At 64.7% G+C, this 24,542-nt stretch overlaps 1 protein-coding gene across 1 annotated transcript in view; it reads left to right on the top strand.

The window, feature by feature from the left end:
- The first annotated feature begins 285 nt into the window (after positions 1-285).
- Positions 286-24,542, top strand: part of ASIC4 (acid sensing ion channel subunit family member 4) — a 28,235-nt gene continuing 3,978 nt past the window's right edge. Inside the window, exon 1 of the mRNA XM_074593482.1 lies at positions 286-1,620. Within this exon, the coding sequence (XP_074449583.1) occupies positions 1,045-1,620 (576 nt within the window). The 5' untranslated portion in view covers positions 286-1,044. The remainder of the gene's footprint in view (positions 1,621-24,542) is intronic.

Raw genomic sequence — 24,542 nt, 5'->3', positions numbered from 1 at the left:
GGGACCGACGGGGCTCGGCGCCCGCCCGACGCGGGGCGCGGCGGGCCGTGGCAGGGAGGCGGTTAACGGCCAGGGAGCTGCCGAGGCAGGAGGAGTCCGCAGGCGGGCGAGCAGGAGGGGGCCGCCGGGCGAGCTGCCCGCAGGCTGCCCGCCCCCGCCGAGCCGCGCCGAGCCGAGCCGAGCCGCGCCGAGCCGCGCTCTGCCCCGGGGCGCACCGGCCGGCGGGGCACGGCGGGGCGAGGCGGCGACAGCGGCGGCGGCGGCGGCGGCGGCGGCGGGGGGGCAGGCTCCGTGCCCCGCCCGCCTCGGCACGGCACGGAACGGCACGGCTCGGCACGGCTCGGCATCGCACGGCAGGGCGCGGAGCGGCGCGGCTCGGCATCGCACGGAGCGGCGCGGCATCGCACGGCACGGCGCGGCGAGGCGCGGCGCGGATCGGTTCCCCTCGGCGCGGCTCGGCTCCCCTCGGCACGGCACGGCTCGGCACGGCTCCGGCAGCTCCCGAGCCATTCAAACAAGTGGCTCCGGCAGCACTTGGGAGCCGGGGCTGGGGAAAGGGCGCAGCGCGGCTCCCTGCCCCGGAGGCGCCGGGCCCTTCACACTGCCTCTTTTCTCTGGCGCTCGCTCTTTATTTGACGATGAAATAATGTTGACATGTCTTGAATTATTAAGTATTCCCTGGATTTTATTAGCACATGATGCCTAAATGCTGCCTGTATCTGCTGGGGTCTTAACCAGAGAGGAGCGAAGGAGAGAGGCAGAGAGAGCGAGCAAGGGAGAGGAGAGAGAGGGGTTTTTGACAGCTGTATTTGTGCTGATAAGCGAAGGCACAAGGAGACGATCGACTAGTGAGACAAGAGGGAAGCGGCGGCTCGGAGCTGCTGAGAGGGGCTGCGCTTCCCTCCCGAGACGGCTCGGCCCTCCCGGCGCCGTGCTGGGGCTTGGGGGGAACCCGAGCCCCCTCCCAGCGCCTGGCTGGGCTCTCGGCCGGTGCCCGTGCCGGGGGGCAGCTCGCTGGCTGGGCACGCCGGCCGCGCGGGGCAGATGCCGATTGAGATCGTGTGTAAAATCAAATTTGCCGAGGAGGATGAGAAGCAGAAGGAAAAAGAAGAAGGGGATAAGGAGAGCCTGATCGAGGAGCCCGCCCGGCCCCGTTCCCGGGACCTGGCCGCCTTCGCCAGCACCAGCACGTTGCACGGCCTGGGACACATCTGCCGGTCGGGGCAGCTGGGCGTGCGCCAGACCCTCTGGGCATTCGCCTTCCTGGCCTCGCTCGCCTTCTTCCTCTACCAGGCAGCCAAGTCGGCACTGCTCTACCTGGAGCACCCCCACGTCATGGCCCTGGATGAGGAGGCCATCCGCGAGATGGTCTTCCCCGCCATCACCATCTGCAACATCAACCGCTACCGCCACTCGGCGCTCACCGACGCTGACATCTTCCACTTGGCCAACATGACCGGGCTGCCCCCCAAGGACCGGGATGGCCACAAGGCCACGGACCTGCTCTACCCGGACCCCGACATGGCTGACATCGTCAACCGCACCGGCCACCAGCTCGATGACATGCTCAAGAGCTGCAACTTCAGCGGCGAGAACTGCTCCTCCCGTGATTTCACTGTGGTGAGTGCACGCCTGGCTCAGCCTCCCCGGGGACCCAGGCCGGCGCGGGGGGCACCCACCCTGCCATGCCTCGCTGGAGCAAGGCTCCCTGGCTCGCTCCAGCTGCTGAAGTTTGCATCTCTCTCTGTTTGAGTTTCCCTCCAAGTTTCACACAGAGAGAGAGAGAGGATCCTCCGTGGGAGCTCTCGGTAGGGCTGTGCGCCACAGGAGCGGGCTGCCAGCAGGTCCATGCTGGGGGGGCTCACAGGCAGGAGCTGGGGCCAGGGGGGAGCGGGGCTCAGCGGTCCCCAGGGTGGGTGTGCAGCGGGCAGGGGGAGAGCTGTGGTGTAGAGCCCCGCTCCAGCCTGTGCTTCCCCCTGGGATGAAGCACCCTGTCGCAGGACGCGTTGCACAGCGTGGGTGGCTGCAGAAGGGGGAGCACAGAGACCCCTTTACACATAGGGGATCCTTCGTGCATTTGGCGGGGGTTGGCGGTGGGATATGTGTGAATCTGGAGGGTGTCAGCATTTCATACGCACCCGTGTGTGTACACACACACACACACACACAGAGCCCCCAGTGGCTCTGCTCTGGGGGCACGGCTAAGGCCAGGCGAGCGGGGGGGGGGCTGCCAGGGGCTGGCTAGCAAGGCCCTCCTTGCCCAGGCAGCGAGCTCCCGGCCGGACGCCGCCAGCGTGCAGCTCTCGCTAATATTGAGCCTGGAATCACAAATCCCCGCTGTGGTTTGGGAAAATAAATGTGCTGAACGGGCGGAATACCTGATGGGACCCTTTTCAGACCGTAATGACTCTGGAAATGAGCCGCCTCTCTCCTACGGCTGCCAGGGGCTACTGCTCGGCTGGCTTGCTGCGCTCCCGGGAGCAGCGCTGCCAGCCGGAGCCCGCTTCGCACCAGGGAGGGGGATGCGATGCCACGGGCTGTGCGGGATGCTGGGAGGGGGGGAAAGGAGGCTCGGTGGGGCTGGAAATGGCTGATGCAGCATGTCCTGTTTCACTTCGTGCCCATCGGTACAACGCCTGCTTGCTGCGCAGGGTGATGCTGTCCCCGGGAAAGCGCTGTTTCGGGGGGGGCTACCCTGTGCTGGGGTGGTGGCATGGGGCATTGCAGTGGGGTGGGGAGGAGGGGGTTTTGCTGGGCTCTGTGCCTGCTCTACGCCGGCTGCCTGAGTTTGCCGGGGAGAAGCACGGGGCTGGGAGCCGGGAGCTCTGGTGCTGGAGAGTCCTGCACATGGCTCCAGCCCCGGGGTCCTCCTGGGGGGTCCTGCACAGCTTTGGCTTGCAGGGGAGGCAGCGAGCCCAGCTTTGTGCCGGGCAGAGGCACAGCACGGCAGTGGGATTTGGCGTGTGCTGAGCTGCGTTGCGAGGCTGGCAGGGCAGAGCTCCGGCGGATTGGGGCTGGGTACAAGCTTCCCACAGCGTGGACACGGTGTGTGGCATGTGCCACGCCGCGTGGCAGCGGAGGGTGACCGCCAGGACAGTCACCGGGACCTGGTTTCTCAGCGGGTGGCCATGCAGGACCAGCTGGCCTGCCTGCCTCGGCTGCTTGCAGGTCTGCCCTCGGGATGCCCGGGCAGCCGCGCTCTGGTGTGCCAGCGCCATGCACTGGAGCAGACTTCAGGCATGAGGATGGTTAGTGCCAGCTGACCCCTGGCCCTTGGCCCAAAGAAAGGGAGCCCAGAGCTCCTGCCGCTTCTACCCCCCTGTCCCCAGCTCAGCCCTCCAGCCCAGCCTTTGAGGCATCGGTGGCTGTCTGCAGAAAGGGGTGTCCCTGTCACCTCTCGCTTGCCTGGAGCAAAAGGCTGAACCTGGGACAGGAGAGGCTGCAGGGCATGGGCGTGGGGAGGGATGGGGGAAGGTGTGAGCTCTCTCTGCCACATACTATGTCCCAAAGCCTTGCCAGGCAGCAGTGGGACCTATCAAGTCATCACACTGTAGCTGGAGCCTCCTACTCCCGTTCCCCAAGCCGCATCGGTCCCTCGTGCCTCTTGGGAGTGACTGAACACAGCGCGAGCTGCCTGGCAGGCAGGGTGAGTCCCAGCTGTGACATGTGGGCTTGGGTGCTCCCGTGCCCCCCAGCTGTGGTCCTCACACAGGGGCACCCGGGCTGCCCTGCACCCAGCCCCTGATGTGTCAGGGGGCTCCAGGCTTCACCGGTCCTGGTGCTGGATCCCCTTGTGTGCCTTTATGTTCGGAAAGCTCTTGTACCCTTGCAGCGGTGGGTGGATACGTGAGTCACAGCATGTCCCAGCGGTGATGGAGGGCTCCCAGACTGCGGCACATCTCAATGGGGCAAATGGACTGGGGTCCCAGGGCACCCAGCCCGTGGTGAGCAACTCCTGGAGCAGAGTTCGCATCCCCCAGGGATGCTGGAGTAGGGAAGGAGCCATTCTTGCGTGAGTGCTGGAGTCCATCTTTCCTTCCCTCTGGGCATGAGGTGGACTTTATCCAGAGGCTGGAAGTTTTACAGCACGAGGGTGGCCAAGCCGTGGGGCTGCCACCGGCCAGCTGCCTGTTCGGGAGCAGGAGCAGCGCCCAGGCTGGAGCATGTCCCCTCACGCTGCCGCTTGCAGCCTGTGCTCACACGATAAATAATAACTCGTGCGGATCCTTTAAGTAAGAGCTGCGAGTGGTAAATGATCTTCCCCTATTTAACGTCACAAATCCACATTCTTTATGGGATAGCAAATTAAGAAACTATGGGGGGGGGGGAAAAAATCCCCAGCGTAAGCATCTTCAGTGCAATAAAGCCCGGCTGGGCTGTAAATCTCCCCCAGCAGCAGGGACAGCCCTGAGCAGCAGCAAGGCTCCCCTGCAGCCCCGCTGACAAATGTGACCCCCGCATCAGCTGCCGGGGGGCCGTGCCGGAGCCTTTTCCGACGCCCCGCCATGCCTTGCCTTGCTCCACAGCCCCCCCCGATCCCCTCTCTTCCCGGGGATACGGGTCTGGGCTGCCCCTGCTGCTGCCTGGTGCCTCGGGGAGGGCAGTGGGTGCGGAGCGCTGCCGGCTGGGTGAGCGCAGCTGCGGTGCCCAGGGTGCGAAGCGTGGGGCGCCAGCGCGGGAAATCAATAGCGCTCTTTACGTGCCATTAAGCGGGGAGGTTGGGAAGTGTCCCCCCGCCACGGGGCTGGGGCTCAGCTGCGGCAGGTGGCTCATGCCCACCCTCGCCCCCGTGCCTGGCACCCTGAGGCCAGTGCTGGCCATGTCGGGGGTGCCATGGGAAGGGAGAGCCCTCCCGGCGGTGCTTTGGGGACTGAGGGGGAAGGCAGCTGGGGTGGGCATGGGTCTGGGGGCTGCAGGAGGAGGTGCGTGGAGGTGGTTCCCTCCGGCTGGCAGGAGCCTGGTCGCCTGCAACGGCTGTGGCAGGAGGCTCCGCTTATGGCCGGGTGGGAGCCCGGTGCCTTTCTCAAAACTGCCTTCCCTGTCAAAAGCCTTTTGTTTCTGATCTGTGGCTGCCAAAGCCAGTCCTGCCAGGGCTGGAGGTTGGGGGGGGGAGCGGGGAGGTTGCCGAGAGCTGGCAGAGCTCCTCCGAGCTGTCACCGGCCCCGGCTCTCCAGGCAGGGCCTCCCACCTGCCCAGGACGTGCGTGGTGCGGGGGGTCTCCCCTGTGTGCACCACGGAGGGGGGGAAGTCCCTGTGCTGAGACAGAGGGAGCATCCTTGGCTGCACCCCGTGTGCACCCCGAGAGATCCCAGCTGGGACTGTGGGGCAGGCAGGGCATAGCAGACTGTCACCCCTGCCACCTCCCAGCAAGGCTCTGCCACCGTCCCCCCACAACCCGTGCTCCTTCTGATGCAGGGACCCTCTCTGACCTTTCCGCCAGAACCGTACTTAATGTCACATTTTCAACCTATTCTTATGCTCAGTAAAAAAGCTGGACTCGTTGCTCCTCACCTCCCCTGCCTGTCCTGGTGCCTGCTCAGCCCCCGGCGTTTGCCCACCCATTTTCCCTCTTTTCTCTCTCCCCCTCTGCAGGGCTGAGTGTGCCCCAGGGTGTGGGGGGCTCACCAGGGACCCCCCAGCTGCTCACTGGGCTCCAGGCACTGCAGGACCTGCCCTGGCCAGGGCTCAGAGAGGCTCTGGGGCCAGGCAGTGCTGTACTGGTCCCAACGCAACGTCATCCCCACTGGACGGTGGCATGGCTGTGGCTGTGGTGGGTGCCCTGCTGTGCCCAGGCTGGGCTGGGACTGGCAATGTTGATGCACAGAACATCCTGGAACATCCCTCTCCCATCCCATGCCTGTGAGCTGCTCAGCCAAGCCCAGCCATGCCCATCTGGGTCACCACGCTCCGCTCATCGGATCCACGTCCTGCAGCCCCAGCCCAGCTCCCGAGCCACTTCCCCAGGGGCTCACAGCTTGTCCAGAGCCCCCCGTCCTCACAGCCTGGCCACCATGCTTGTGTGTCCCCAGGTCTGTGTCCTGGGTGGTGCAGACACGCCGTGTGTTGGTTGCACTCCTGTCCAGAGCAGTGGTGGCAGCAGCTCCAGCACTGGTACACATGAGCCGCCCGGGCACAGCTCGAGGCGCTGCTTATGCCAGAAAACGGGGGACTTTAATGCAATTCGTTGCCATTTAATTTTACACAATTCCTGCTGCTTAATCCACTGAGAAATGCTAATTTATACAATTCACGTCTAAAAATAAATGTCAGTCCAGCAGCTCCCAGCAGCGGGTAGCTGCTCCCACCAGTCCCCACCAAAGCCTTGCGTGGGGACCCCAGCCCGGAGCCCACCCTGCTCCCGACCACCCGAGCTGCTGCTCCTCGCCCCGAGGTGCCCGGCTGCAGCAGCACATGGGGGGATATGGGGGTGATGAGGATTTGGGGTGCCCAGGTGGGACAGCGAGGGGCTGGCTGAACCTGCTGGCTGGCTGGGGTGTCACTGCGAAGCCCCCCAGCATGGTGGCTCGTGTGGGAAGGGGACACCAGTTGTCCTGGAAGCCAACTGCCTTTCGGATGGCTGGGGAGGTGTGAGGGGCGCGGGGCTCCAAGGTGTCTTTGGGACCCTCCTTCCCCCGTGGTGTCTGTCCTCCAGGAAAGACGGGCTCAGCCCCGCATGCAGCCGTACCCCGGGCTGCGGGTGGGGGTGCACAGAGCAAGCGGGGGGGCCCTGGTGCAAAGGGCTGGCGTGGGGCCACCCGGGCTTTTGGGGGGGTGGGGGGGTGGGTCCGGCGGTGGGTCGGGGCAGCCTCCGCCTGGCTGGCAGGTGTTAATTGGTCGCAAAGCGCCGTTAATGAATGTGGGAGCGGAGGGAAGCGGCCGCCCCGCCTGCCTGGGGAGCGGGGATGCACCAGTAGGTCCCTGAGGAGGGAGTGGGGAGGGGGATGGATCCTGCAGGGACGTGGACCCGTGACTGGGAAGAGCCCATGCTCAGCTCCCCACACCCCCCGGCTCATCTCCATCCTCCATCCTGGCCCTAGAACATCTCCATGCCCCACTGCCCTCCTCCTCAACCCCACCAGCCCTTACAGCTCGCCCCCATCGCCTCCCCTCTCCCACCCCTTTGCTGGGCAGAACCCCCCCTGCCACCCCCATTCCAGTGGGGTGGCACCGGTGCCAGCAGCAACACCGGGGAGGGGGTGCTGGAGCAGCGGGGCGGGCAGGGAGGGCCGTGGCCATGGGTGCCGGCTCCCCGCAGGTGGGGGCCGAGGCGGGGGAGCAGGGGGGTGCGGAGGCGACACAGTGGGGGAGCGGAGATGCTGGAGGAGCCAGCGGCTTTCCCACCGTCTCCCTGATTGAGATCGGATCACTGCGAGCATAAAAAAGCTCTCTTCATAATTATATTTAATGAATTGACTTTAAAAGCTCTTACGCTCTTATCTGGGTAATTTAATATCACACACTTAATAAGCCTGTCTCTGATACAGGGGGGAGCCAGCGGCCAGGACGCCCGCGCCTGTTGTGGCTCCCGGGGGACGCGGGACGTGCCACGAGGCCGGTCCCACATGCCGGGCTGGGTGGATCGGGGGCACTGCCATCCTGTGGGGCTGGGGCACCCATGGGGGTCTGTGGGGCAGTGCCCTCCAGCACCGTTGGCTGCAGAGTGGGGTGGGCACTTCGGGCAACTGCTGATGGGACCGGGGCACCCATGGGAGCTCGCCCTGGGAGCGGGTGCTTGCCGGTGCATGGGGCCGCAGGGCTGTGGGGCCATGGGACGGTGGGGACACAGGGCTGTGGGGCTGACGGGGTGCAGGGTGACTGGCTGGGGGACAGGTGGGGTTCATGGGGTGCAATGTGTCTGTCTGGGCACGGGTGCTCTGGCCAGGGGGCAGGGCTGGCTGGGGTGCTGGTGCCCTGTGCCGGTTGGCCATGGTTGGATGCCACGTGGCACCATAGCTGGCAGGGCATTGCTGTGACCCCGTGCTTGGTGCTGGTGTCACCTGTGGCAGGCGTCCCACAGCCAGGCGGCACTGGGGGCAGCCACGGGGTAGAGTGCACCGCGGGTCACAGTGCCACGATGCTGTTGGCTCCCTGTGTCCCTCCGGCTCTGGCCAGCAGCCCACCTGGAGTTGCCAGCTCGGGTGGCAAGGGGAGAAAACAAAGGCTTGTCACCATGGTTTGCAGTTTTGACCCCTGGCTCCTGCGCTGCCAGCCGGGGTGCTGGCTGCCTCCCTGCAGGCAGCCCTTGCCGCAGCCCCAGCAGGAGTCCCTGTCCCCCCCACGACCCATCGGTGCGTGCACACGGGTGCCTGCGGCGAGCCGGAGGGGGAGGCTCTGCCATATGGCACCAGGGACCCTGGGGACTGTGGGAGCCTGTGTGTGGGCTGGGGCTGGGACCTGTGCCCCGTGGCCATGGGGGCAGCCCCCAGCATCTCCCGCACCAGGCACTCCACCGGCAGCAGGGTGGAAAGCCACCGGCCGGGCTTGTGTCCTCCACATGTCAGAGCTGGAGCTGCTGGGAGACAGCTGGTCCCCCCAGCCTGGCACCACGTCCCCCGTCACCCCACACCCTTGGGTCCCTGATTCCCAAGTGACAGAGGATGGAGTGGCACCTCCCAGCATGGCTGCCTGCACTGCCTCAGGACCCACGGCAGGGGACAGGGAGGGTGACAAGGGCAGGGTGCGTGGTGCTGGCCCACAGCCGGCCATCTCCAGGCGCCGGGGTGCCTGGTGGTGCCGGCTGCTCTGCCGGCGTGCGGTGCCAAGGCCAGGCGGGCTGGAGGGAGGCATGTGGCGTGCCAAGGCAGCGGGGCGGGGGGACGAGGACACAGCTGCCACCTGGCCCTGAGGGGAGAGTGCCGGGGGGTGGCAGCCCCAGGCAGAGCGGGGACCCAGGGCTCCCCGGCGGCGGCACGGGGCAGCCATGCCGGGTCTCCCTCCGTGGGGGAGCGGCTGGAGCAGGAGGTTTACGGAGCTGCACTAAGTGACGCAAATGGTTTGAAGCCCATAAAGAGAGACGGTTTTATGTAAGACGACTATATAAAGCTCCGCTGTTCTGCCATTGATGAGATATAGGCCTTTATTTATAGAAGGCAATGTTTGCGGGCGAGTGCTGAAAGCCAGCCAGGGACCCGCAGATAGGGCGTCGAGTCATTTCACATGCAGCTGCCGTCGACACTGTTCACACATTAAAGAAAAAAATTAACAAGTTTGCAGCCAGTCAGGTGGAAAAAACAATAATTGTTGAAAAACGTATTTCCCCCTTTTTCCGATAACAAATAGCTGGAACGCTGCTGGGGAGGCTTGGGCTTGCTCCGGGAAAGGATGGACTGAGGCTCCAGCCAGGCTGGGGGATGGAGCAGGCAGGGGGGGCAGCCAGGGGTGGGAGGAGAGAGCCCAGGCAGGGCATGCAGGGGCTGCTGCCAGCACCCAGGCAGTTGGCAGGGGGATGGACACCCCTGCCTGCCATTTATATGTCCAGGACTGGAATAACAGGGCCTGCAGGCGGGGATGATGGCGCCGGCAGAGCAGCATGGCCATGTGCGTTCTGGGGGCTGGAGGGGGGAAGGCAAACACCAGAAGCATATGGCTGAAGGTGCTCGCAGCACGGGGGGCTGTGGACCGAGCCCCACTGGGTTTTCCTTCTCGGCCCGGCGTTGCGTCTCCCCGCCTGCGCGCACAGGGATGCTCCAAGGTTATTTCTTTGCCAGATGTGGCTGGGTTTTTACTGGAGAGCAAGCAGCGAGTCCCTGTGGTCAGAGCGCCCTGCCAAATTTTGTTTCATGCACGAAAGGAGGAAAAACTTCTCGTGATTAATTGTGCACTAGGGGAGAACGTGCAGCTCTCTAACCTGCTCCTTGCCGGTCGCTGGCCTTTTCTCCCAGGCGCTACCCCGACAGGCAGCAGGGGAGGAGGCGGCGAGCTGGTCCCCAGGACGCGCTCCCTGCAGGTGGGAGGGCAGGAGGGTGCCAACACCTCTGCCACATCCTACCCCTGCAAAGGCTGTGAAGGGTCGGGAAAGCCAGCCAGGGCTTCGCGGCGGGGAAGCAGAGTCAGGCTCGTGCTTGAGCAGCTCCCCTGCAGCTCCCCGCGCCGTTCTGCGGGTGGCCGTCCCCTGCTTACGCTGCAAAACCTTCCCTCTGTGCTCTGAGCCGTGCCCCGGTATGCTGCGCCAGCAGCGGGGACAGGCAGGGTGCTGCCGGCAGCAGGCGATGAGCCGGGGAACGTGGCACCCAGCCATCCTCACACAGGGGGGAGAGCCCCTCGGCGGAGGCACCCCCAGCTCCCCATGCCCCTCTCTGGGCGCACATGGAAGCCGGAGCTCAGCCGGACTCAACAGGTTTTCTTCCAGCAGAACAAAAGGTTCCCTCCTGATTGCAGCGCCGGGAAGGCGAGCGCAGGAGGAGAGGGGGAGGCTGAGAGGCCCTGCGGGTGCTGTGTCACAGTGGCACGGGGGCTGGGGACACCTCTCCGTGTCGGGGAGCTCAGCTGGGCTGGAGAGTTGGGCTGGCCCCTGGCCACGGTGGCTGGGCAGGCAGGGAGCTGGGGGGACCCACTGGCCTGCTGCTGGCCACCAGCTGCTGGCCACCAGCCCCTGGGATGTGCAGGGGGAGAGGTGGCACACGCCTCGTCAGAGCAGAGCCCCTGATTAATCGCTAACTGCTGGCCCTCCAGCCAGCAGCTCATTAGCAGTTTAATTCCTGCTGCCCAGCGCGCTGGAGGGCCGCGTGGCTCTGATTGAGCCAGCCACACTCATCCGGGCAGCCGCAATCAGGCCACGGCCCCCCCGCCCCGGTCACAGGCACAATTAGTGGCTATGTCCCCCGTGTCCCCGGGGTGGGCTGGGCAGCAGGTGCTGCAGGTGCTGCAGCTGCTGTGGGTGCCGCAGGTGCTGCAGGTGCTGCGGGTGATGCTGCGGGTGCTGTGGTCCTCAACCCAGACAGGGTTGAGGGCCATCGGTGACAGTGGCTGCGGAGGGCTGGCGGGCAGCTCCGGGGGCAGGAGATGTGCCCATGTCTCCTCCTGTATCCGGCTGTGCCCAGACCATCGCGGTCCCTGCAGTGTCACGGGGCCAGGAGTGGCTGTCAGCGGTGTCAGCAGCCGTGTCGAGGAGCTGCGCTCAGCTGCACAAGGGTATCTCACCAGTCTGTCACCCCTGGGGGGCAGTGGCCCTGGCACCCTGCATGTCCCAGTGCTGTCCACCACCTCCACCTGCACCCACAGGGTGGCTGCAGGTAGAATCCGTGTCCCTGCCTGCACTCTGGTGTCTCTGCCACCACCCCAGGACCTTTCCTGCCCCAGTTCTTCTTCCTTCTGTGCTGGGGCTCAGCCTGGGGGACCCCTCTGGGGATGGGCTGAGGGTGCTCACCTGCTCCCGGAGAGCAGAGCAGGGGCGCAAGGGAGATGGGTGCCCCAAGAGAGCAGGCACCAGCCGTGGATGCTGCCCACGGACCTCGTACCCCATCCTGGGCATGCAGAGGTGGGCACCGCCATGCCTCCCAGCTGCAGGGGGGTGTTTGCAGCTCGGCCGCCCCGGCTTTGCCCTCCAAACCCTGCTCTGCCCTTCACTCCTGAGCTGCCGTCCCCGCAATTTCTTCGCAGCCCGAGGAGGGAGGGAGGGACGGTGCGGCAGAGGGAAGTGTATCCATCTGTCTTCCACGCTCCAGCAGCTGGAGCTGGGCAGGGCAGGGGCCTGCGGGTGTCCCAGCTGCGGGGGTGATGGGGTGAGGAGGGGTGGGGTGCATGTGGAGGCAAGCCAGGGGCCGCCCTGGGGCTGTGACCCCCATGGAGGAGGCAGGGCCGGCATGGCTTCTGCTGCTGCTGCCCTCGGGAAGGGCACGGAGCAGCCTTCCCGGGCAGCACGGGAACTGGGGGCACTATGCAAATCCAGCCGAGACTGATGCAAGTATTAATTATGTCCCAGCAGCTCAGCTCCCGCCCGACCAGGCAGGGCACCGGCTACTGCCTCTGCTCGCGCACGAGAGATGGGTTTGTGCTGCCAGTGTGTCCCCTATCCCTGTCCCCAGCCTGATCCCACTCCTCCGTGCACTGTGCCATGCGGTGCCAGGCCAACCCTGCTCGCCCAGCCCTGTGGCACTGCCCGGCCCGGGGGCTGAAGCCGTCACCAAGCAGCGAGGTGAACAGTTCGAAGCTGGAGCAGCGTGAGCGCTGTCAAGCAGGCTGGCGTGCCTGGTTCTGAGGTCCTGCTAATCAGAGAGTGTCTGCAATTACATGTGCTAATTACGGGCAGAGGTTCACAGCGATTCCTGCCCTGCCGGCATGGTGCTGGTCGCACTGAGGCGCGTTGCTCCTGCACAAGGACAGGAGCAGATGACCAGGGCTGCTCAGCAGGGTGTCCCTGCCCAGGCATGGCATATCACAGCCAGGCCCCCATCCCATCCCATCCCGTCTCATCTCATCTCATCTCATCTCATCTCATCTCATCTCATCTCATCTCATCTCATCTCATCCCATGCCATCCCCATCCCATCCCCATGCCATCCCCATCCCCATCCCATCCCATATGGACACAGGTCCAGCGTGTGTGGTGCCACCCTTGGAGCCCTCGCTCATGTAGCTGTGACAGCCACTCTGTCCCCAAGCACCTGGCTGATCACATCTCGCTGGAGTTGCTTTTCAGAGGGAGTTTTTCAGGCTCTGACCCCCCCTGCGCCGCTGCTGCTCTGACATCCTGTTTCCTTATCGCCTGACATGACCTTAATTAACTCCCTAGGCTGATAACGCTCTGGGCTTCTCCTCCAGGAGCTGTATCTCAGCATCATGTCCTGCCTTACCCACTCAGGGACAGTGGCAGAGACTGCACAGGCAGCCAGGAGCAAGGGAGAGAGAGGGCTGAGTGGTGCAGGCAGGGCAGAGATAGCCGGGGACACCGGGCTGACATGGAGGGGATGAGGCATTACTGGAGAGGCTGGTCTGATGCTGTGTTGAGGGTTGCAGGGAAGACGTTGACCGGGTAGAGATGGCTGTCCTGGTGCAGAGGTGGGGGTGAAGGTAGGAGCTGGGGGGGGGGGCTGTGCTGATGTCCAGGTCAGGGTGGCACGGGCAGTGGTGCCCATGGCGGCAACACCCGTCCCAGGCAGGCAGAGGTGCTGCGTGGCAGCGTGGAGGGGTCCTGGCTCTCCTCGCACTGCTGCAGGCAGGGCACGGGGGCTGCGTGGTCCCTCGGTCCCACGGGAGCTGGGGCTTGAGGCTCGGGGCAGGGGGGGGGCTGAGCACCCTGGGGGGCTGCCAGCCTGCCTGGCTGCTGCCAGCCCGGGCGGATTGAAATGCCGGCACCAATGACTTTTGTAGCCACTTTATCTCCCACACTTGGCAAATATTGGCAGAGGGGAGATGATTCAATAGCGAGGTTTGCAGATGGGAATCTCGGCGTGTGTGATCCCGCCGGCTCCGTGCCGTGAGGCAGCCCGGCTGCCTCTGCAGCAGCCGCTGCTCACCGGGGGCGAGCCTGGCACGGGCTGCTCCCAGTGCCTTTTCCCCACACACTGGTTCCCACTAAGGCATTGATCTGAGTTTCTCTGTGTTGCAGCTCCTGTCTCATCCTCTGGCACAGGCAGAGGGCCCTGGAGGCAGGGTCCCTGCTTGGGGGTCCTGTCACTCAAATGCCACCAGACCCGTCGGCAGCTCTGTCCTGGCGGCATCCAGGGTGATGCCATGAGCCCTGCAAAAAGCAAAGGGTGCAAAATGCTCTCAGCTGGTCTGCTCCTGGCTTGCAGCTACACTACCGTCCTCTCCACAGCTCCTAGTCCCCAAAACCTTAGTCCTGCCTGTCTCAGGTGCTCAGCTCCCATTCCCAGGCCCCTGTCCAGGCAGTGGGTAGGATGGGGGGCCCGGTTTTTCCTGGGGAATCCATGGACAGGGCGCAGTTTGTCCACTCTGCTAATGCTGCCTGCAGACGCAGTGGGAATTGCATTTTCCTGAAGCGCTGGGCATGCAGTGGAGACCACGGGCATTATGGAAAGCGTGTAAAGATACTGCTGCTCACAGCACGTGATGTATGGGCTGCTGCAGGCACCACACGGTCCTGGGAGCACGGCGTTGGCTCCGAGCCGGGGGAAGGGGAGATGGTCTGAAGGACAGAGATGGGAGCTGCCGAGTGCTGCTCACCAGTGTGTGGGAGGCAAAGGGTGCATGAGGAGGAGGAAGGAGTCCCCCAGCTACAGGGGGCAGGTTGTCCCATCCCATCCCATCCCATCCCATCCCATCCCATCCCATCCCATCCCATCCCATCCCTGCCAGGACATGTCCTTGCTCCCATAACAAGCCCTGGGAGCCAGGAAGAGACGGGAGGGATGGGATTGGGGAGCTCCTGCCGACACCGAGGACCAGGACAAGGACAATGAGGCCCAAGCACCCCAAGAGTCCTGAGATCCCCCCAGCCCATTGCTGCCTGCATGGTGAGCAGAGGATGGGGATACAGGGGTAGGGGGATAATGGGCCGTGGGGTTGTCCTTGCCCACCAGTGCCCCAAGGAGGGAGCCCCCGCCAGCGCCAGGGTGCGGGGGCTCCGTCGATCGGCCCCTCCGCCTGGGAGCGCGCGGGCTGGGGAAAGCCAACCCCTATCATGTTTGTTCCATTGATTTAGCGCCGCGGAGAGGGTTTAATCAGCCTTTAGCCTGCACGCTCCAGCATTAAGAACAAATCCATTAGCCACGAGATAACCACAAAGGGTTGCGCTGAGGCTGGATGAGGTCCCAGCGCCTTCAAGATGCAAATTGGCAATCAAAGATCAAAGCCGTGCAGCTCCCTAATCTCTACTAAAAGGGCTCAGCTATTAACGAGCCCTTTCCCGCTGGGCTGTGATCACCCCACTTCACTCGGGTTCCCGTTGTGCTGGCGGGTTACACCATCACCCCAAACAGCCCCCCCGACCCCCCGGAGCTGGCCCTGGGGAGGAGGGTGCAGCCAGGGCTCAGGCTGTTTGTTTTCATGTTGTTTCCTTCTTGTCTCTGATATGCTGGGGTTAAATTCGTGTTGGCGGAGAGAGCGGAGCCCCCAGCATGGTCGGGGGGGTCAGCGGGTGGAGGGGAGGAGAAGGGGAAGAGGCGGGATGGAGCAGGGTGGTGGGGGAGCTATGCAGGGCTTATGCGGTGACTTTGGGGACAGGGAGGGGGGATGCTGGCAGGCGGCTCCCCCTCCCGCTGCTCAGGGATTTAACCCAGGTCAGCCCCTGCCTGGCTGCACCAGGTGGCTCAGGGCAATCCCTGCTGTCCCCAGGGAAATCAGTGCTGGGGAGTGTGTGCGGGGGATGCAGGCAGGAGGGTGTGGGTGAGGGACCAGGGCAGAGTAGGGAGCCTCGGAGAAATATTCCCCTTTTTTGGCGTATTCCTGCCCACCCCATGTCACCCTGGGGCAGGGGGTGCATGAGGCCCCGGCTCCTACTGCTGTCCTGCCAGCTCCCGCATGGTGCTGGGGTCAGGCTGCAGGTTTTGGGCTTCCTCCCGTTCCCTGCCCAGGCCATCCTGCTTGAGGTGGCTCCACGCACGGCCGCCCCGGCAGCCCTGCGAGTCCTGGCTGCCCTGCACCACGCAGGAGAGCCGCCAAGCCGCCGAGCTGTGGCAGAAGCCGCGCTGCCAGCACTGTCAGCAAATCTCTGGCAGCACAGATGTGCGCTCTGCTCAGCCTGGTCCAGCTCAGCGACCAGCGTCCCCCCGCATCCCGCTGCAATGGTGAGAGGCTGGGTGAGGCACCCCAGGACAGCCGGGGAGGGGACCCCTCAGCCCTGGCAGTGGGGACCAGAGGGTTGTGCCCTGCTTTCCTCCATCCGGGGACCCGCTCTGCCGGCAGTGGCTTGGCAAGGTGCCACTCGTAGCTCTCATGGCACCCCCAGGCATGTGGCACAGCCTTGTGAGAGGAGCAGGCAGCGAGATGCTGGCAGCACCTCAGCCAGGGTGACAATAAATCTTTTCAGTATAAACCCATCCGTACGCAGCAGGATAACCCCCGTGACAACCCAGCTAGCACGGAGGCTTCATCTACACCGTGTCAGTGCTGTGGATTTACAGATAAGTGCCACGATGGAGGGACCATGTCTGTGACGGCACCTGACGGCTCCCAGGAGGTGGCCCCTGCTCCTGCCCACCCATGCCCTGCGGCTGTGGGAGCTGCCAGGGCCACACTGGGGGTGACCCAGTGACATTGGCCATGGTGTGCCTGGTGGGATGAGCACACAGAGTGGGGCTGGTCTGGCACCTGGCAGGGGAGCACCTGGATAGGTGAGGATGGAGGGAAGGGGACATCCAGGACAAGGTGGCATTGTTGTCACTGCTGTCACTGCTGTTCTGGCCCTGCTGTGTCCTACGTGCACTGTCCCACGGAGCCCTGCAACCTCCATCCACCCGTGGGGGCATGGGTGTCGCGCAGGCTGGGCCACCAGAGCACGCGTGCGGGGGCAAAGACCAGGAAACCTGTGCGTGCGCGTGTGACACTGGCAGCGTGTGTCCCCGAGGCTGTGTGACAGTGCCGTGTGTGCGACAGCACGCTCCACGAGTGTGCACATCCCTCTGTGTGTGTGCGTGTGTGTTCCTGTGCGGCCGCCCCACTCCAGCTGGGCACGCCGGGGAGCGGGGGGGCGGGGGGATGCGTGTGTGCCAGGCGTGGGGTGCCAGGCGTGTGCCCGCCAGCGCAGCGGGCCCAGCGGAGGCTGCGGAGCGAGGCGGGCTGGCAGCAGCCACTGCCCCAGGCCAGCGCTCCCCGGCTCAGCTCTTACATCTCCCGGCAGCGGGGCCCGCGCAGCCGTGGGAGCAGTAATGAGATGGAGCAGCAGAAGGACGGCGAGATAAGGCTGCCTGCGCTGCCCCAGCAGATTAAACGCTGGGATTAAGCAGGCGGTGCCAGCTCTGCTGCCTTTTTATCTCTCTGCTTCTCCCCTCTTATTCTCCCGCAGTCGATAGTGAACGGTCTCCGAGCTGTCAGCAAAGGAAATTGCTTGTTAACCCTTTGGGGACGGGCGGCGCAGCAGTCCCTGCACGGCTGCTTTCAAAGCGAAGCGGTCCCCGGGGACCCGAAGAGCTCTGCTTGCGCCGGGCAAGAGGGCAGTGGGACTGCGGTGCTGCGCGCTGCCTCCCCGCAGTGCCCCGGCGTGAGCAGGGGAGCGAGGAAGGGGCGGTGGCACCCAGGGTCTGCTCAGGATGTCGTGTCTCAGCCAAAAGCCACCAGCATCCAACCGGCACCGTGCAGAGGCACTGATGTACCTGCAGGGCAGGGGACATCCTGCAGCGCTGGGGTCCTTGTGGGGTGACAGCAGACAGAGGGCAGAGGCTGCTTGTGCTCCACAAAGGAGCCCCGGGGAGCCTGGGTACCCCGCTTTTGGGTATCCTGGATGTTCCTTGCTTCCTCCAGCCTGCAGGATGGATGGGCTCAGTGCTACATCTCTGCATGAAACCAGAGGGCTGGGGATCCTTCCCTGGTCCTGGGGTCAAGTGACACTGACCACCTTTGTCTGCACAGCACCGTACAAGGCGCTGGGTCTCCTCCGGCTGCCAGGAGGAGCCTGCTACCCAAAACCATAATTATTCCTCTCTGTGTATGCATGTGTTTTGTTAGGTTTGCAGTAGCAAGACAGAGCTACAGACCATCCCAGTGCTTATCCATAGCGTGCTGTGCTGTGTGCCCAGGGGCAGCGTGCCCGGCACGGCGATATCTGAGGGTGGGAAGCTGGCTGGAGGATGCCAGAGGGTGCATGGAGTGATAGCAGGAGTACCGCTCAGCACAGACCAAACCTAGGCCAGGGAGCATGTTAGCAGCTCGGCAAGCTGTCTCTGGCATGTTTGGGGGTGCAGCTTTAGCGCCCCTTTCCTATGGGGACCCTGAGCACCTCCTGGCTCTCCCCCAGGGCTTTCCCCATCTCCCTCCCAGGGGAAGCAGGAGGCAGGAACGCGGGACAGAAACCTTCTGCAGCCCCAGCACCCGACCCAGGTGCTTAGGGAGAGACCAGGCAACACAGTCAACATCTCGGAGAGGTTTGCTGGCTGGGAACAACCTGAAGTGGGCTTCTTCAGCTCCTGCTCCCCTGCCTCTCTGCACCCCTGCCCTGACCTGCAGCGCGCCTCCCCCCTCCACCAGCAGCCCCAGCACTTCATCTTCTGTAATTTCCTTGGTGTTGCCTCCTTCACCTGCCCAGGTGACCCTTTTGGTGGATGCTTTAAAGTGTTTAGTGCAAGCAAACTGTATGAAAGCAGGGAGCAGGTTAGCCCTGGCCAGGGCAGTGGTCCCGACCTGGGTGGGATGCTGCCCCACGGCTGCCGTGGGATGGAGAGGGCAGAGCCTTGCATGGGTCGGAGGCCTCACCGGAGCAGTGTGCGAGCCCTGGGCAGCTGAGGCTGAGGAAGCTACCGGGGAGCGGGAGCAGACGCCGTGCCAGGCAGCCAGGCTGCCCAGGCGAGCAGAGCCTGCATCGGGAGAGGAAACCAGGAGCAACTGGCACGTGCAGGCTGGCAGGCTGGAGGCTACGAGGGGATGGGATTGCTGTTTATAAATACATCAAGGGAGCAAACACAAGGGAGGGAAGAGAGCTGTTTAAGCTAAGGGACAATGCTGGCATGAGAACAAATGCTACAAACTGGCCATGAATAAATTGAGGTTGGAAATGAGGAGCTGAGTGACGAATTCCCCCCAGGAGCAGTGGGAGGGGAGAGCACGACTCTGTGATGGTGCTCGTTCTGCTACCGGAGGCACCTGTATGCTGCCATGCCTGTGCAGCGGGGCCGAGAGGTGAGGACCTGGGGTCCCCAGCCCCTCACCTCCGTGTCACAGCCACCCTGGCTCCGTGTGGCACCAGTGGCATGGCCCCTGCTGGCTCCTGGCTTGGTGAGTGTAGGACTCCTGGGGTGACGGCTTGCAGGGAGAGCTCCTTCCCTGGCACGCAAATTTGGGTGTGCTGTCACAGATGTGGCTTCTGAAAGCAGGATGGTGCCACTGTCCCCCTGGCAGCACCGGGGCAGATGTGCTGGGAAGGTGTCCTTGCCCATGCGTGCAGTGCATCCCTCTGCCGGGCATTGCATCCCTGTGCTCCTGACCTGCCAGGAGCAGGGAGATCCGGATCCCGCCTGCTCCTGGGGGGCACTGGGCTGCACACTGGTCCCGATGCAGCGTCTTGGCAGTGACCTGCTCGTCGTGCCTGGTGCTGGGGCTCGGGTGTCTCCCGCCGCTCTGCCCGCCTGGTGGCAGAGCCCGCGGCACAGCTGAGCACTTGGTATTCCGGCAGCGAGCCTGCTTGGCCCCACACGCCCACGTCTCCCCTGCTGGCTCGGGCCTGGCCAAGGGGGCTCAGCTGTCATGGACTGGCCTGTGGCACAGAGAGAGGCACATCTGCAGTGGCAGGAGGGGTCTCGGCCCCTCTGGGATGTGCCTGCAGCATCCCCCAGCCGCACTGCCGCCCCACTGCTCTCCTTCCTCCTTGTCCCTTTGCAGGATGGGGGAAAAAAGGAGCCCAGCCCAGCGCTGGTGCCCTGCTCTGCCAGGACTGGGGCTGCAGAGCCCGGTGCCCCGTGGAGGCAGGAGCTGCATCCCATAGGAGCCATCCCAGCAGCTCTACGTGGGGCAGGGGGCTGCGCTGAGGGACTGCTGGTGTGGGGGATGCTCTTGCCGCCGCCGGAGCTGGGGTTGAGCCAAACTGGCATCGTTCCCCAAGCCCTCCTGGGAGTGGAGAAGGGAAATGGTGCGACCGTGCATGAGAGAGGACGTTTGCAGAGGCGAAAACATCCCACTGGCTCAGAAAATTGCTGCAGAATCGGGCTTGAAATGAGTTGAAATTGCTGAATCCAAGCGGATCTCATATCCCGGGCAGTTGCAATGCTGGCGTCAGCGCTGCGGCTTCCCTCCCGGGGCACCCAGGCGGGGCCTGGCTGTGCCACATGGGGGGAGCAGGCTGCTGGGGGCGCAGCCGGGCGTTGCTGGGGGGACCAGGGGCATGGTGAGGGGCTCCAGCAGAGCTGGGCTCCAGGGCCGGGACGGGGAAGGGGGGGCAGCACGTGTGCGTCATTGCCCCAGCTCTGCCAGTGTCATCCCAGTTTGGCCCCAGTTCCTGTGCCAGGGACATCCCTGGGCCTCCAGCTGCCTGTGCTCACTCAGGAAGAGGCATTTCCAATTTTGGAGGCTACTTTCCTTCATACCACAGCCCTGGCCATGCTAATTTGCTCTCGGGGTTGGGGTACCTGGACATCACCCTTGAGGTTACCCCTGGACTGGCATCCCCACCAAGCCCAGGGTGGGCGGCACTCCAATGTCTTCCCATCCTTGTCCCCATGCCCATTACGCCCCAGTGACGACTCTTCTCAGGGGTGTCTCTGTGCTGGGGTGCTCGCTCCTGCATGGTGTGCCTGTGCCCAGGTCCTGCCTGACAGCAGGGATGTGGGAGCAAGGCTAGGTGTCTCAGAGGGGATGTTGGACCAGGGCTGGGTCTCCCAGCGGGGACATGGGAGCAGGGCTGGGTGCCCTGGGCGTGCAGGAGCAGGACCCGCCAGCCCTGCACATGCCACAGCTCGTTTCCCTCACATGAAAATGTTTGGCTGGAAGCTTAGCGCGGCCTCTTGTCTCCTCGGAGCAACTAGGATTTGTCGCTGCTTGCAATGTTTAATGTCGTCTTCCAGAGGCTAAATACCGTGGGGAGCTGTGTAAGCCGCGGAAATACCTGCGTGAGCTGGGATCAGCCGGAGGCTGGCACAATGGGCTGGCAGCGGCGTGGATGGGGGACTGGGGGTGTGTGGGGCTGGTCCTTGTGCCCCCGGTGCTTGTGGGTGGGCTGGTGTGAGCTGGGGTGAGGAAGCTGGAGGCCGGCACCCAGTTCTCAAGAGCTGCCCCACATCAGGAGGGCAGGATGGCAAGGCCCCGGGGGGGTAAAGGGGACACAGGGAGGGGCCTGGAGCTGTGTGGGGTGAGGAGGAGGATGTCAGGACCCCATTGATCTCTGGCTGGGAACCTCCTGCCAAGGCGCGAGCAGCTATTTCTGTCAAGGTCAGTGTGTCTCCACGGCAGAGAGCAGGGAAATGAGGAATCATGTCGAGAAATTACCTCCCTAATGGGGTCTCCCCTGCACGTGAGCGCGGCGCGGGGATGCCGGCATGCGGCGGCTGAGCGAGGAGACCGGCAGGCGGTGCGGGAATCCTGCTGCCCCAGCCCCGAGGCTACGGCACCCATGGGTGCACGGTGAGCAGAGCAGGGTGCGCAGGGGCCCATGCCCCAGGCGCCGTTCCCAGCTAGACATGTTTGCTTCAGCCCTTCAAGGCGCTTTTCTGGGTCAGCTACAGAGAGGAAATCATGTTCCCGGCACAGGCAGGCTCTCCTCTGGTCTTCCTCCTCCTCCTCACGCACTCCCTGTTATCTAATTGGGTTTGTCATGCTGGAAAGGCAAAACCCTTCAGGACTGTGCTGTGCTCTCGCCAGTGTGATTTCACAGCTGGCCTCGGCACCCCGGCTGCCGACAAGTGAGTAACTCAGCTGGGCGCCACAGGCACCTCTGCCTTCCCTATGTGCCCCTGCCACCGGGCCCCCGTGCCTGGGGCTGCAAGGGACAGGGGACAAGGCCACTGCCACCACTGGACCTTTTCCTCCAGCCCTGTCCTACGCCAATCCCTGTCCCTAAGCTGCCTGTCCTTACGTGCCCCAGCCTCTGCATCCCGCCCCTATCCTTTGCCCCGCTCCAGGGTGATTGCGATGCTGCCTGGAGATGTCTGAACCGACATGAGATGGAAGCGTTCAGAGAAATGACATTTCCTCCAGCCTGGGAAGCTCATCCTCCGTTTAAAGAAAACTAATATAAAAGCTGCTCTGGTGTGCAAGGGGATGATGGTATCAGGCTGGCAGCCTCCGGCTCTCGGAGCCTCAATAAATCTCAGCAAGGAGTCGAGCCACCTCCAGCAGCCCCACGCAGACACGCCGGCATGGCGGGGGAGGGGGGGGGGGGGCTGAGCGTGTCCTGGGGATGGTGCAGGGACACGCAGGCTGGAGGGGACAGCTCAGTGTGGGATGGGGTGACCCACTGGGCTGGCCCCGGGGGTGCAGAGAGCCCACAGCAGTGCTCCTGCTCACTCCGGCACTGTGCCGTGGTGGGGACGGTGCCAGGAGCGGTGACAGCTCTGGGGCGTGGGGCCATGTGGGTGGCGAGGGCATTGTGTCCCCAGGGAGATGAGCTCTGCCCCGGGGAAGAACCGCAGCCCCGCAGGAGCGTTTGCTCCTCCAGCAAAGCGAGCAGCGGCACAGGAATCCCGCGGCGGGCGGGATGGGGACCGTCCATCCCCACGACACACCGGGCTGGGCTGGGAGAACGGGTGCTGGGGATGGAAGGAAGGTGGGAATGTGTCCGGCGGGGCCGGCGCTGCGCACCCTCTGCATCCCAAACGCGGGGCCCTGCTGCCCCCTGCCTGCGGCTGCCGGCAGCCGGGAGCCGGAGTACCGGGGAGCCGGGGTACCGGGGAGCCGGAGTACCGGGGAGCCGGGGTACCGGGGAGCCGGGGTGCCGGGGTGCCGCGGCTTGGCCCTGGCCAGAGGGGTGGGCTTTGGGTGCCTTCGGGCTGGGCTTCTCCCAGCTGCAGGGCTGGGCGTGCGATGGAGGTGGGGTGGGAGGGAAGTGGCCTGCCACCCCTGGGTACCGGAGATGCTGCCTCCCTCAGCTCGCCTCCCTCGGCGTCCATCCCATTCCCAAACCCCACTCCTGACCTGCCTGGCGTCTTCCTGTGCCGGTCACCAAGCTGCCAGCTTGGGTCCTGGCCGGGTCCCCGGGATGGCTACAGAGTCACTCCTTGCTCAGGCAGCAAGGCTGGCGGCGTGGATGGTGCTGGGAGTCACTGCAGCTCCCCTCTTTCCACTCCTCCCTTTCCTGGGCTGCATCCTCCTGCCCAGCTGCCATGGAGCAGCAGGGTTGCTGCCCTTCAGGGGGACACCGTAGCCCTACTTGGTCCCAGGGCTGTGGAAGCTGCGGGACGCCCTCCTCGTCAGGGCTGGTGACAAAGGCGGGTGCCTGGGAGCAGCGGCAGCGGGAGATGAGAGGATGCCGGGGAGCGCAGTGCTGAGCTTTGAAGGCACCCTGACAGGCTGTCGGGGCCCTGCCAGCCGCGCTGACAGCCTGGTGCAGAGACACCCCCCGGCTGCCGCCGCTGCGCTCTGATCACAGCCTCACCGTCACTTCAAAGCGCCCACGGGGCTCAGGTGGGCTCCCACGCGGTCCCGTGTCCCATGGCTCTATTCCTCCTGCCCCATGGCCCCACTTCTCCTGCCCCACAGGGCCCAGATCCACTGGAGTCCCCAGCTCCAGGGCAGGGGATACCAGAGTACAGCATTGGGGACCGAGGTACACATGTGGTCCCGAGCAGTGCTGGCAGGAGGTGATGGCCACCCAGGCCTGGCACTGTCCTGCCTCTGTGGGCCAAGGACCCCAGCCCCAGAGCAGCCATGTTTGCCACCCTGGACGCCCAGGCAGGGATCTGGAGGCTCTGCAGTGCCTCAGCAGGGGACAATGGGGACAAGCCAGGGCGCAGCATCCCTAGGCACAGGGATCATGCAGCCTGGCTGGGACAGGACATCACCGTCCAGAGACAGGTGCCCACCATGCTGGGGTGCTGCCCATTCACCCTGCCTGGGGCAATGCAACACACCCCTCTGTCCCAGCCTGGCTCCGGGAGGAATTTTCCATTCCCGAATGGAGGTTGGGGGAAGGCGTGTGTTTGCGGCAGCCCCCTCCTCTCCCTCCCCTCGCCCGTCACTGGAGCGGCTCAGGAAGGCGCCTGCCACGTTCGTCTCCAGGAAGGTGCGGAGCAAAAGCCTCCCGGGAGAGAGAGCTCCCTGGAGGGGACCAGGGACCTCGGGCGGCCTTGGGGACAGCCTGCACCCCACTTTTCAGAGGAGCCACCCTGCCTACAGCCATGCCGCTGCCCCTTGCCTGCTGCCGGGACGAGGAAGCAGAGGCTCAGGATGATGGGGCTGCCCAGCTCGCCGTTGGCGTCCTGCGAGCCACCAGGATCCCCGGGCTGCACTACATGTGCACCCGGCCGCAGTCCCGCCTGCGCCGCCTGCTCTGGAGCCTGGCCTTCCTGGCCTCTGCCGGGCTACTGGCCACGGGCACTGCCGACCGCCTGCACCACCTGCTCTCGCACCCCGTGCACACCCGGGCACGCCTCACTCGGGCCCCCCAGCTCCGCTTCCCAGCTGTCACCCTCTGCAACCCCAACCGGGCACGTTTCCTGCGCCTCACCAAGCCCGACCTCTACTCGGTGGGGCAGTGGCTGGGCCTGGCCCAGGAGAACCGCTCGCTGGTGCCCGAGATGCTGGACGTGCTGGGGGAGGACCGGCGCGCCTGGCTGACGCGTCTCGCCAACTACTCGCGCTTCTTGCCGCCCCGCCACTCCGAGCGCACCATGCAGAGCTTCTTCCACCGCCTGGGCCACCAGATCGAGGACATGCTGGTGGAGTGCCGCTTTCAGGGAGAGCGCTGCGGCCCCCAGCACTTCACCCCCGTGAGTCCCCTCCTGGCAGGGGCAGGACAGCTGGGCTGCCCCATGTGTGCTGGGAGAGATGCTTCACACCCCACCCAC

The sequence above is a fragment of the Larus michahellis genome, chromosome 7 (genome assembly GCF_964199755.1).
Source record: "Larus michahellis chromosome 7, bLarMic1.1, whole genome shotgun sequence".
NCBI classification, from domain to species: domain Eukaryota; kingdom Metazoa; phylum Chordata; class Aves; order Charadriiformes; family Laridae; genus Larus; species Larus michahellis.
The sequence above is the reverse complement of the archived record's forward strand: the minus strand, read 5'-3'. Positions and strand labels throughout refer to the sequence as shown.